The sequence below is a fragment of the Rhamphochromis sp. 'chilingali' genome, assembly GCF_963969265.1.
Source record: "Rhamphochromis sp. 'chilingali' genome assembly, chromosome: 20".
Taxonomy (NCBI): Eukaryota; Metazoa; Chordata; class Actinopteri; order Cichliformes; family Cichlidae; genus Rhamphochromis; species Rhamphochromis sp. 'chilingali'.
In genome coordinates, this window is record NC_137947.1 from 11323120 (window position 1) to 11335720 (window position 12601).

Here is a 12601-nt window from a genome sequence, read left to right on the forward strand (position 1 = left end):
TTGGATTCATCACTCCATTCTTAATGGTTTTTAGTCCAGTTCTTGTGTAATTTGTCATATCTCAGCCTCTGTCTCCGTTTCCTTTCTTTTTTCTTGACAGGAAAAACTTAATTTTCTGATAAAACTTCAGAAAACAGATGGTTTAACTGAAGGGCCAGATGAATCCTGCCTCAGGTCTTTGATTAACCTTTTCCTATTTCTTAAAGAGATGACTTTCAGATACTGTTCTTCTCCCAAGGATAGTTTTTAGGCCTGCCACTTCTACTTTTGCCCTCAGGTTGTCAGGACCCACCTCACACTGTGCCAATATACCAGGTTTTAGGCTAATAGCTCAAAATAGTCAGGTACAATAATCAAGAAGATTTCTATTTAGGCCTAAATTTGACGGTGTTATACAGTATTACAGAATAATGTTGCAGTCAGTTGTAATTTCAGCCTTTCATATTTTCATAGCGTGATATTGACCAATGTAAGTGTTTTGTTCATGGTTAACTGCCATCTTTAGCGCCTCCAGCGGCAGTGTGTGGTGGGTGTGAGCGGTGGCCCCTCCTCCTGTAGGGGCGTGGGCGGTGCAGCAGTGTGGACGGTGCAGAGGGGTTGGACCTTGGCCTGGACCTGCGATCCAACGGAACCAGTGTCTCCACCAGATTTATACAGTTTACTACTGTATCCAGTTCATTTGCAAGGAGCTGGAAATTAGCGTGAAAGCGGCGGTGAGTGTCGTTTTGTGCGTTTTATTTCTTTGTTATTTGGAGAGCTTGAAGTTAACGGTGCCTTGTGAAGTGCAGGCCACAGTGCGGTTTGTTTGATTTGATTTAATGCATGCTTTATCTCTCGCAAGAGTCAAGACAAATAACAGCCGTCTAATTCTGAGATCACAGATTTAATTCAGCTGCGTTATCCAGGGTTAAATGAGAGTGTGAATGTGCTCTGCTGTTACCAGAAATCTTTAAAGCGGGTGCGCGTAAAGACAGGCCTGCAGCACACTTCTGAACAGGTGCTCTAAACCATTTGTGTAATGACATAATGTCACTTTTAAGTCTGGGGCCTGTGAAATCACAAATGAACTGAAGGAGCAAACGTGCATTACTCAGACACTAATACTGCTCCTCTGTTTTTTGTTTTTATTTTTTTATTGACAGACTGTTGTTTTTTGTTAGGGTGCTGCTGAAGTCCTATTGATTACTTTATTTGGAGGAAATAAAAAGATCCTTGTGATCAGCAGTCTTTGAAAGAGCAGAGAGGAATTCCCGCAGCTCAATGGGGAGTGGGGCCTCAGAGCGGGGGCACGATGGCCCTTTAAACAATGTTCCTATCTGCGGGTTGTTTTTACCAAAAGCATAGCCTGTTTTTGCACACCAGCTCATTCTCCAACCTAACCATTTTTCTCACGAATGTCCTGGCCCCCTCACCACTGCAGCTCCAGCCCAGTTTACCCTTCCAACTTTCAGCGCCCAGATTATTTACCTAACTTGGCTCATTTGGATTCCTTTTGAGGCAAGTAGAGAGCCAAAGGATCTAGTCAGCACTGATTCATGAGGTACCAAATTCAAGTCTAAGGGAAGTTTACGTCTTTTGAACTCATGATTTCCTTGCATAGGTTTTTTTCTTTTCCTTGAAGATTTGAATATAGCCTGGAAAATAAGACACCCCCTCCCCCCCAATCAATTTTAAACTCTGCATTTCCCTTGTATTGTGTATCTGATTTAAGAAGAAAAAAAAGCAGCTTATGTGAATGACCTTTCTCTCTGTTTTTGTCTGATTCCCCCTCTCAGCTTGCAAATACAGACAAGGTATCACATTTCTTCTTTTGCTGCTCTGGGTTCAGGGTGGTGATTCTTATAACACAGTTACCCATAGTCACTATTCTTTGTTAATGCCATCACTTATCATTTGGTTTTCATGATAATACAAAATGAACTTGGAGCTAAACTAAGAATGAAAAAACTGAGTTATGACAGATTTTACCAGGGAAACTCGCAGGATTTGCTTTCTGTGGGGCCGTAACCTGGAATGAGGAAATACTGAGGTCATAAATCTGGTCACTTTGCACCTCACTACACTCAGAAAAACAATTCTTAAACATTTTGAAAAATTTTGAAAAAATGCATTTTATTAAGTGAAGGAATTGTTATTTTTTTGCATATGAAATGTAAAAAAAAAATTTGAAATGCCTATTTTTTAAGTTGTTTACATTACCTATAAGGGACAATAATAATAATAATAATAAATGACTTGACAGACCTCAGTGTTCTCAGAGCCTACAGCCTTCACTTTTATGCTAGATGCAAGCTAACATCATAATGCTGAATTTCTGCGTCACAAAGGGTTCCCAGCTAGCTGAATGCAGGTTTTGATTGCTGTATTATAACTCTTAGACATGAGTGTGTCACAGATTAGCTTGCTGCTATTTATAGATGACACCGTGCATACCCAACCACCAACTCTGTATTTTTATCTTGCACCAGCATGTATTCAGTTGGAGGGATATCTGCAAGCATATATGCCAACAGGCTCCGGGCGGAAGGGATGGGTTCCAAGGACCAAGCTGTGCACTTTGCGGGCCAGGATTACGAGGCACTGAAGCAGGAATGTCTGGAGTCAGGCTGCCTGTTTGAAGACCCCTATTTCCCTGCCGAGCCTCCATCTCTGGGCTTTAAGGAACTTGCCCCCTATTCCTCTAAAACAAAGGATGTGGAGTGGATGAGGCCCACGGTGAGCTAACCGAGAGGATGCACAGGCACCGTAGTCTGTAGTCTTATATGAGAGTCTGAAATTTAAAAATAACATTTATTTTGCAGACATTTATATAAAGACAATTAAAAGTTTATTGCTTTTGGCCCATCTCATATGATATTTCACAACTTGTGTGCTGTTTTGTCTGTCGCTGGACATGACTGGACCTGCCAGCAAACATATCGATGGCAGTTTCTCATTTCATGTCTGCCAGCTCAGACAGAATAAGACAAGTAGAGACAGGGACTTCTCTGACCACAGCAGCTGTTGGCATGTAACACATTCTCTGACCGCTCCCTCCCCGGGACATTTGTTTACAGTGCAGGAAGTTGGCACATAAATGATATGATGCGTCAAACATTATAGTCATGATAACGAGAAAACACACCCTCTTTTCTAAGGTTTTACATATCAGGACATAAACATTATCTAGTCCTCTCCAGTTCTTGGAATTAAATAAATACATCCTCACATGAACAGCAACACGCAATGCGTTACACAATGTTATTCTTCAGTAAAGATGACGCCGTTACGGAGAAACAGTGTTTGAAAAACTAAGCACTGCCCATGATTCATTAGCTTGTAGTGCCACCTTTAGGAGCAATAACATTTTGCTTTCTTTATGACTTTATTAGTTTCATATCACTGAGGAGGAATTTTGTCCCACTTTCCTTTATGGCAGTGCTTCAGTTCATTGCTGGTATTTGTTTATGCACAGCTTTTTAAGGACCGACCACAGCATTTTAGTCAGGTTGAGGTCTGGACGTTTGCTGCTGTGCTTGGGATCATTGTCCTGTTGCTGGATCCAGTTTGGGCCAGGCATTAACAGTCAGACAGATAGCTTCATGTCCCGCAGCTGCAAAACAAACCCAAATCATCACTCCTCCACCACCGTGCTTGACAGTTGCTACAAAGTGTTTGTGCCGATATGCTGTGTTTGGGTTTGTGCATCAAGACCAAACATCTCCCCTTTGGTCTCATCTGTCCAAAGAATATTGTTTCAAAGTTTTGTGATTTGTTCAAATGCAACTTTGCAATTTTAAGCCATGCTGACACGTCCTTTGTTTTGTTTTTTCGGAGAAGAGATTTTCCTCTGGCCACCCTTCCAAATAAGCCACACTTTTTCAGTCTTTTGCCAATTGTGCTGTTATGAATGTTAACATTTTACATGCTAACTGAGGTCAGTAGAGTTTGTAGCTCTTGGGGTTTTTTGTTTTTGCAGTTTAACTAGCATGATTTGACATTGGGGTGAATTTGGCGAGATTTCCTCTCCTGGGAAGATTGGTGACTGCCTTGAATGTTTGCCACTTGAGAGTAATATTTCTCACTGTTGAATGATGCCCTACATTTCATTTGGAAATGGCCTTCTAACACTTCCCAGATTGACAAACAGCACCTGTATCTTTCTTGCTTAGCATTATCTTTAACACACTTGCTTCAGTGAAGCAGTAAGGGTTTTCCACAGTCAACTTCTGTGTTGTTCTCAGACATGCTAAAGGCTGTATTGTTTTTATTATGTCCCAATACATAAAAACCTCAGAATTTAAAGAGGGTGTGCTTTCTTTATACAATGACTGTAGATTAAAAAATGTTCAAATCTTTGACTGTTTGATTTTTGATTTCCAAAAATATTTCTCAGAACAACTTATTTTCTTTTTTTCTCCATAGGAACTAACACAAGACCCTCAGTTCATCGTTGGTGGTGCAACCAGAACAGACATCTGTCAGGGAGCACTGGGTGAGTCATTAATGCTGAATGAAAACCAGGACGCCACAGATGGATGGAGGTTCCTAAAGCTTTTTTTGTTTTTTTTTTAAATTGCAGGTGACTGCTGGCTCTTAGCAGCCATTGCTTCTCTCACGCTGAATGAGAAGCTTCTTCATCGGGTTGTCCCACACGGTCAGTCCTTCCAAGACGACTATGCAGGAATCTTCCACTTTCAGGTAATTTCACATCATCTTCTACAAACTCTCTTTGCAAGCACTTCATTTGGATGGAGTTCTTGATTATTGCTCTGTGTTGCAGTTCTGGCAGTTTGGCGAATGGGTAGATGTCGTGATTGATGACAGGTTGCCAGTAAAGGATGGGGAGCTAATGTTTGTCCATTCAGCTGAGGGTAATGAATTCTGGAGTGCACTCCTGGAGAAAGCTTATGCTAAGTAGGTGTCTGCCCGCTACATCGCTTAGCATTTAACAGCAAGCCATAATCTGAAGAGCTGTTGTGTACGGCAATCAATGTGAAGTGTGTTCTTGATGTGCTATCAGGCTGAATGGCTCCTATGAGGCTTTGTCTGGAGGGAGCACCACTGAAGGGTTTGAGGACTTCACTGGTGGTGTGTCTGAGATGTATGAGCTCCGCCGAGCTCCAAGAGATCTCTACAGGATAATTGGCAAAGCGCTGGAGAGAGGCTCCCTGCTGGGCTGCTCCATCGATGTAAGTGCTGAACACATTTTATTAAAAGCACCCCTGTTTCTTTCCATGCTAAAAGGCTCATACTGAGATGCACTAATCATGTTTTATATAAATACAGATCACCAGTGCCTTTGACATGGAGGCTGTTACATTCAAGAAGCTTGTGAAAGGCCACGCCTACTCAGTCACTGGGCTGAAGGAGGTCTGTTTGCTGTTGTTTGCTGGATTGGGCATCGTTTTTAGTCTCTGCCTGACCGTGAAAGTTGTGGTTTTAATTTTTCTGTCATTCTGCTGTTATGTAGGTTAATTTCCATGGCAACACCGAACGCCTCATCCGAATACGTAACCCTTGGGGCCAGGTGGAGTGGACTGGTGCATGGAGTGACAAGTGAGTGTGTTCAAATATGAGTAATATTAATAATGATAATAATCTTGATTTCTTAGTTCTTTGTATATTTATTACACTTACATGTTTTGGATCAAACACTTTGTTGTATTAGACAAAGATAATCTGAGAAAATACAAAATCCAGTTTTAAATTATGATTTCATTTATGGAAACTGAAACTTTGTCATTCAAACTTACCTGACCTTGTGTAAAAAGGTAATTGCCCCTTAAACTGTAACTGGTTGTGCTGACCTTGGCAGCAATAATTACAATCAGGCCTTTGGGATAACTGGCAATGAGTCTTTCACATTACTGCGAAGGATTTTGGCCCACTCTACTTTGCATGACTGCTTTAATTCAGGCACGTTGGAGTGTTTTTGAGCATAAACAGCCTGTTTAAGGTCATGCCAAAGCATCTCACTCTGATTCAAAGTCCAGACATTGAATAGGCCACTCCACTTTGTTTTCTGTTAGCCATTCAGAGGTGTTTCAGATTGCTGTCCTGGTGCATAATCCAAGTATGCTTGATTTTTAGAGCATGAACTGATGGCCACACATTCTCAGTTAGAGCAGAATTCATGGTTCTATCATTTACAGCGAGTCTATTTGGTCTCTAGATTCAGCAGGTTTGGCAGCAAACAGGCCGGTGTGTGGCTAATGAAATTGAACTCAGCTTTCCAAAAAAAGTGGATAATCACAATTAATTCACGATTTAACAAGGAGGGCAATTTTTCACAAAGGACCAGGCAGCATTTTTTCTTTTAATGGACGAAATCATGATTTGAAAATGGCATTTTGTTTTAACTTAGTTTGATCTGAAACATGTCAACATGACAGATATTTAAAAGAAATAACAAATCAGGAAGGGTCAAATACAGTGCACCATCTTCACTAATTGTTCTCGCCTGCTTTTCTTGTCATTTGTAGTTCTCCTGAATGGGATCAGATCGACCCTTCTGAACGAGAAGACTTGCATCTGCAGATGGAAGATGGCGAGTTTTGGTACTAGATGATTTTAAAGAAACAGACAGATATTTTTGCCTGGATGAGAATATTGTGTCTTTGTCTTAACAATAAGCTACAACAAGGCTTTTAGCAAAAACTCAGCATAAACAATCAAAGTTTAAGAGTAAACACTAAACTGACTCTGACCATAGATAGAAAATCTTTGCCTTTAAATCCATTTTGTAAAGATATAAATGTGATTTTATTCCATCCAAAAACAACTTAAAAGCAGTGACTTGCTGCTGGAGTGTTATCTTGTAAAAAAAACCCAGCTGGTTTGTTTGTACAGCTGTAATTACGAGTATAATGTGCTGTTAATTATTTCCTTCTGATCTATTATAGTGCTAGGCTTACTGTTTCCCAGCTTCAGGTTTATCATTAACACACAGATATGAGAGTGCTGCAAATTTGATCATCAAACTCTTATAGTGAGTGAAAAAGCACAGTGTTGAACTAGCTGTTTAAGGAAAGCTACAACTACATCTTCCAGGATGTCCTTCAGTGATTTCATCAGGCAGTTTTCTCGACTAGAGATCTGCAACTTGACTCCAGATGCTCTGAGTGACGACAGCCTGAGCCACTGGAACACCATCAAGTTCTACGGCACGTGGAGGAGAGGGAGCACCGCCGGGGGCTGCAGGAACCATCCCAGTGAGTCCTAACTGTGTATACCCCACAAACATGACTTTTACAATCAAGTGTACACAGTTTCCGCAGGTGAGTGACTGTTGGACCATGAAGCAGGCTAACATAAATGTCCCGTCTGTGCAGACACGTTTTGGATCAACCCTCAGTATAAGATCACGCTGCTGGAGGAGGACGACGACCCAGAGGACGATGAGGTGGCGTGCAGTTTTTTAGTAGCCCTCATGCAGAAAGACCGGCGCAGATATCGACGTCAAGGTCAAGACATGCACACCATTGGCTTTGCTCTGTATGAGGTGCGAACAGAGAAAATCTGTATTGTCCCTTTGCCTTGTTTGTATGTTTAAAAGGATCCTCATGCTCATTCCTTAAACTCTTTCCCCTGTTTTTGCAGATTCCAGAAGAGGTAAGCAGAGCATCACTTTACTACTTTTTAAAAAAAATTCATTACCATTACTCTTAGTGTAATGTGAACCATGTGTGTCTGTGATTACAGTAAATGGAGCTAAAAGCCTGCATATGTATTTGAACCAGTGTTCTGCTTGCTGCTGCCTTTAGTACAGAGGCTGCCAAAATGTCCATTTGAAGAAGAATTTCTTTTTGAGCCATTCCTCCTGTGCTCGCTCGGAAACCTTCATCAACCTCCGGGAGGTGAGCACACGGCTCCGTCTGCCTCCAGGAGAGTACCTCATCGTTCCCTCCACCTTTGAGGCCGGTAAAGACGCCGACTTTGTCCTAAGGGTGTTCACTGAGAAGCAGTCAGAGACAGAGTATGTTTACGCTTGTATTTTGTTATTTATTTTCACCCATTACAATGTGTGGAAAAGGAGGCCTTGTACCAATAGAGTTTGTCTGTTGCAGAGAGCTGGATGATGAAGTCTCTGCCGATTTGGGAGAGGATGTACGTATACATCAGTTGGAAATTTTAAATTATTACACGTATTGCAAGAATGCTATGGCTTTTTGATTTTACACCCTGTACCTACCATGGTTTGCTTTCCTACAGGAAGAAATAACTGAAGATGACATTGATGACTCTTTTAAGGCCATGTTTGCTCAACTTGCAGGAGAGGTAGGTTTTGAAAAGATCTCTCTTACTGCTTAGCATCTTTTCACCTACATACTACTTTTATATAATTATCTGATAAAACACCATATGTAGTGGTAATAGTTGCGTTTGCAGTATTCATGATAGGAACAAAGCCAGTAAAGTTGCTCTTAGTTGCAAAGTTTAGTTGTCCTTCATTGTTTTGCAGGACATGGAGATTTCTATTCATGAGCTGAGGACTATTCTAAACAGAGTCGTCGCCCGGCGTGAGTGTTCTCTTTATTTTGGGTGCAATTCACATATTACTAATACATCTCCCATTACTGTATTAGATTCCACTGTAGTGCCCATTCCCTTTAACTGTGTGTCTTTTTTTAGCCAGATGGTTTGAAGAAGGTCTTTTTTTTTTTTTTTTTGTCATTTCAGACAAAGACCTGAAGACCGATGGCTTCAGTATGGAGTCTTGTAGGACCATGGTGAACCTGATGGATGTATCCTCTGGTGTTATCACACCTAAATCTTACAAAACTGACTATTTTAGGCATTAAATTGTGCCTTTAGCATGTGATTTGTTTGGCCCCTTGACAAAATGTTTCCTAGAAAGATGGTAGTGCTCGTTTAGGACTTGTGGAGTTTCAGATCCTCTGGAACAAGATCCGAAAGTGGCTGGTAAGAGCGATTAAAACAGGAACGTTATACTTAGATTGTCTGTATTTCTATTTATGTTACCGTCTCCTTCTCTCAGGTCGTTTTCAGACAATTCGACCTCGACAAGTCAGGGGCCATGAGCTCATATGAGATGCGACTTGCTGTGGAAGCAGCAGGTATAATTTTTCATATCAAAGCATCATATTGACACAGCTACACACTGGCTTGCCTGCTTGTTAAACCAAGTATAGGTTAACAGCCAATCACATGGCGTCTCTGAGGTTTACAGAGAATGGTCAGAAACAGAAAAAAATATCCAGTGAGCAGAAGTTCTTTGACCAAAATCTCTGATGAATTGTTTCAAGCATTTTGACTCTGTGCTATTAAGAACTAAAGCAACTCTGAAGGCAAAAGCAGATCCAACCTGGCAGTAGCAAGGCATACCTAATTATGCTATAAAGTAGTCTGCAGAGGGACGTAACACTGACCACTAAGTGAATACTAACCCGTTTTAAACTCTATGTAGGTTTCAAGCTGAATAATCGACTCCACCAGATTCTGGTGGCCCGGTATGCAGAGAATGAGATGATTGACTTTGACAGCTTCATATGCTGCTTGGTTAAGCTTGAAGCCATGTTTAGTAAGTAATGTTGACAGACACATTAGAAATAAAAGCAGCATAGTGGCACCATATTTCATTATTAATGCAGTGGCAATAAATGATGAAAACTTTGAATTAATAGGGTCTTTCCGAAAATTTGACGAGGCAGGATCAGGAGAGGCAGAGATGACCCTGACAGAGGTGAGTGCTGTTTTAAAAAGAAAATGTATCCAGTATCCTTTTGTCAAACTTTTCTGTTTGTCTAACTTTATTTGTTACCTTGCTAGTGGCTTTATCTGACCATGTGTGGTTGAAGAGAACCTTCTGTTAAGGTGTATCGAGTAAGGGCACAGTGCCTGCAGACTGCCGTGAAGCTGGAGCTATGAAGACCCTTTCGCCCTAGAAACCTTCAGATCCTTTTACACATCCCACCTCAGCTTAAATAAAAGTTGCAAAATAGCTGTGTAACAGAAAACCAAAGTCCAGCAAAGCCAACGTGGTGCATCCTGGACATATTTTAGGATCTATGCAAAGCTACAGCATGTAGCCGTCACCATATGATATAAATGTGTCATCTTTATTTACAGAGCATGGCCATGTGCATGTAGAAAATCACTAGCTGCAATGTTTACTGCGAGTTGGTTTTACATGTTTTAATTTTGATGTCACTCTCTGCTGACAATTTCACTCTTTGAAGTCTGTCTGAGAATCTGTTTCTGTGCTATTTCTAAAAGTGCTTTAGTTTCTCAGTAATTGTGCATTCATTTGTTTAAATCTTGTTTTAGTTTTAGTGTTGAGTCAGCAGTTTCACTCTTACACCTGTAGGTGTCACTACGGAGCCAATCTGATGTCAGTGACAAACTTGAAACATTTAATATGTACTGAGTTGAACCTGTTTAACATGACGTTGATGAATTGAAGCCACTCACCTCTTAGGTTTTTTTGTTTTTTTCTTTACTAAATTGCACTTGCATTATAGTTGAAGCTGCTTGAGAAGTTGCCTCACATTAATAATGTATCCGTTCACTTTTAGTGACCTTTACAGGAATCACATGATACTGATGATTGCCTTATACACACAGAAAAAAAAAATCATGGTACGAACAACCAGTAAAATGTGCCAGTCATGTGTTACGAATGTATTTCGTGCCATCAATAAATATTCAAAGGCTCATGATGTTTTTCCATTGTTTCCACAACACAAGTTTGCCCCACATTCTCTTTGGCTACTGGACAAGAAGTGTCTATGCTTTAAAGGTAAAGCCTGTATTTATTGTAAGCTTTGGGATGCTTCTGTAAAAAAGACATGTTTATAAAGATTTGACCTAATTGCAGTACCAAGTTAAAAACCAAAAACAATTGCAATAACATCTGTTCGTTTAAAGTTTATTGAAGACAACTTGAGCACAAAATGTTCACATATTTGACACAGTTAGACAAATGAATTAGCAATTGCCAATACTTTAGAGTAATCTCCCTCTAGTTTACGTAGATGTGTGGGTACAGGGACTTTAATCCTTGTTCCTGTGGGGTTCCCATTGTCCTCAATGAGTACAACATTGTTAGAATCAAAGCGTGGAGCCATCCGCTCTCCAGGCATTTTGTGTCCAACGATAAGCGCCTTCTTCTTTTGTCCTTTAATGGCAAGTAACACTCTGTCACCAACTTTTCCTACGCCGTTCTTGGTGTAGACATGGATCACTCTCGGAGGACGGTGATATGGAGTATTTCCAAGAGAACTGTTGTCCACTACACGTACTCTTGTCATTTTTTGAATGGCTGCAGCAACAGCAGATACACTGACAAGACAAAGAGTATATTAGTCCTGTCCAACTTAAGGAGTTAAGTTCATTACTCATTACCAAGCATCACTGACCATGACAGTCACTTAGATCTCTCAGTCAGCAGGTATGCAAGTAATCCACTTTTCTACTAAAATATAAAGCTAAATATCATGTGATATTGTAAATTGAACAAGTTGCCTCTTATACTGCTCCATAAGCACTTAATAAAGAAATGATTCAGGGCTGGCTCATGGGGGTAATTTAGGACACAAACTGCACCGGATAACTGAATTAGAAAATTCAATTGTATAATAGGACATTGAGGCTGAGGGGCACGTCACTGCTGTAAAATGAAAGTGTTCAGCCTGTCCTATGAGACCAGCTCTTGCATATATTTCAGGAAAACTGTTTACATGTGACTTTAGAAGAATAGGGAAAAATACTCACACATGGAAGGACCTTCCCTTCAAATAATAAAAAACAAAAAACAAACAAACCTCACATCCTTTTTTCCCGCATGTCTGAAAATAATCAGCTCATAAAACCCAGCACTACAGCTTGACTACTAATGACTTTAGACATTCACTATTCAAAAGTTTATTCGGGTTTCCATCCACGTCTTAAACTTAGATTTACAGTAAATGCAGTTTAAATATATAAGAGTTTAAAAACAGCACTGCGGTGTCACATACGCACATTACGCAATATATTTAAAGCTGCAATAAAAATGCTACGTTTTCTGGTCAACTGGATTATTTTTGCTGAATTGGTTTCTTTAGATGGTCTAACAATGGACACAATACAACATTTCTAAGAATTTTACCTGAAATTCCTCTGACAATTTAGGGACGCCGTCTCCATGAGTAGCCCAGAAAGGGATCTTGAGAGCCAGGGAAGAGCCATAATTACAGCAAATACTATGTCCGCTGAAAAGAGAAATAGTGTGTAGTTAGCAGCTAGTAAGCTAAAGGCATTAGCTAACAATCACATGGAAGCCAGACTAAAGCTTATAACAGAGCCGAACACTTCTTGCTTTATAGTCTTTGCAACAAATACTATATCACATATAATAATTATAGAAAGAAGCTTTAAGTTTAAAACAAATGTCTCGCTAATCGTTACCTATATTTTAATTACGCCCCATGCCAATGTCAAAAGTATGGCGTCATCAGCAGGCGACCACCAACCGACCTAGCAGATATATGCGTTATCATGTTGTTGTTAAATAATTCTTATTGCACTTAAGAAAATATGTTTTTATTTATTTAGTTTTATACGTATTACTGCGAACCATTTCATTTCCGTACAGACAGTCCTCACAAAAAGGAAAAGG

The 12601-nt window shown here is 40.2% G+C and overlaps 2 protein-coding genes across 2 annotated transcripts; one reads left to right on the forward strand and one right to left on the reverse strand.

Annotated features, from left to right (window-relative positions):
• Positions 1–548: 548 nt before the first annotated feature.
• LOC308388158 (calpain-1 catalytic subunit-like) lies at positions 549–10680 on the forward strand. The gene is made up of 22 exons (XM_080868700.1): positions 549–713; positions 2469–2715; positions 4405–4474; positions 4562–4680; positions 4763–4896; positions 5003–5171; positions 5269–5352; positions 5453–5538; positions 6465–6539; positions 7033–7193; positions 7314–7483; positions 7582–7593; positions 7746–7957; positions 8049–8088; positions 8194–8259; positions 8444–8501; positions 8662–8726; positions 8836–8904; positions 8981–9059; positions 9410–9523; positions 9627–9685; positions 9772–10680. The coding sequence occupies exons 2-22, from the start codon at positions 2470–2472 to the stop codon at positions 9796–9798; spliced, it is 2115 nt and encodes a 704-aa protein (XP_080724826.1). The 5' UTR covers positions 549–713; position 2469; the 3' UTR covers positions 9799–10680.
• A 140-nt stretch (positions 10681–10820) lies between these two features.
• On the reverse strand, positions 10821–12475 carry mrpl14 (mitochondrial ribosomal protein L14). The gene is made up of 3 exons (XM_080868701.1): positions 12391–12475; positions 12092–12194; positions 10821–11283 (listed from the first exon to the last, which is right to left on the reverse strand). The coding sequence occupies exons 2-3, from the start codon at positions 12169–12171 to the stop codon at positions 10917–10919; spliced, it is 447 nt and encodes a 148-aa protein (XP_080724827.1). The 5' UTR covers positions 12172–12194; positions 12391–12475; the 3' UTR covers positions 10821–10916.
• Positions 12476–12601: the final 126 nt, after the last annotated feature.

What these genes read in the sequence shown, in the direction of transcription:
- LOC308388158 (XM_080868700.1), top strand. Translation starts at nt 2,470, where the DNA reads ATGTATTCAGTTGGAGGGATATCTGCAAGCATATATGCCAACAGGCTC. An exon ending in CAGTCACTGGGCTGAAGGAG is followed by an intron (nt 5,353 to 5,452) that starts GTCTGTTTGCTG and finishes GCTGTTATGTAG; the next exon opens with GTTAATTTCCATGGCAACAC. An exon ending in AAACAGAGTCGTCGCCCGGC is followed by an intron (nt 8,502 to 8,661) that starts GTGAGTGTTCTC and finishes TTGTCATTTCAG; the next exon opens with ACAAAGACCTGAAGACCGAT.
- mrpl14 (XM_080868701.1), bottom strand. Translation starts at nt 12,171, where the DNA reads ATGGCTCTTCCCTGGCTCTCAAGATCCCTTTCTGGGCTACTCATGGAG. An exon ending in AATTGTCAGAGGAATTTCAG is followed by an intron (nt 11,284 to 12,091) that starts GTAAAATTCTTA and finishes TTGTCTTGTCAG; the next exon opens with TGTATCTGCTGTTGCTGCAG.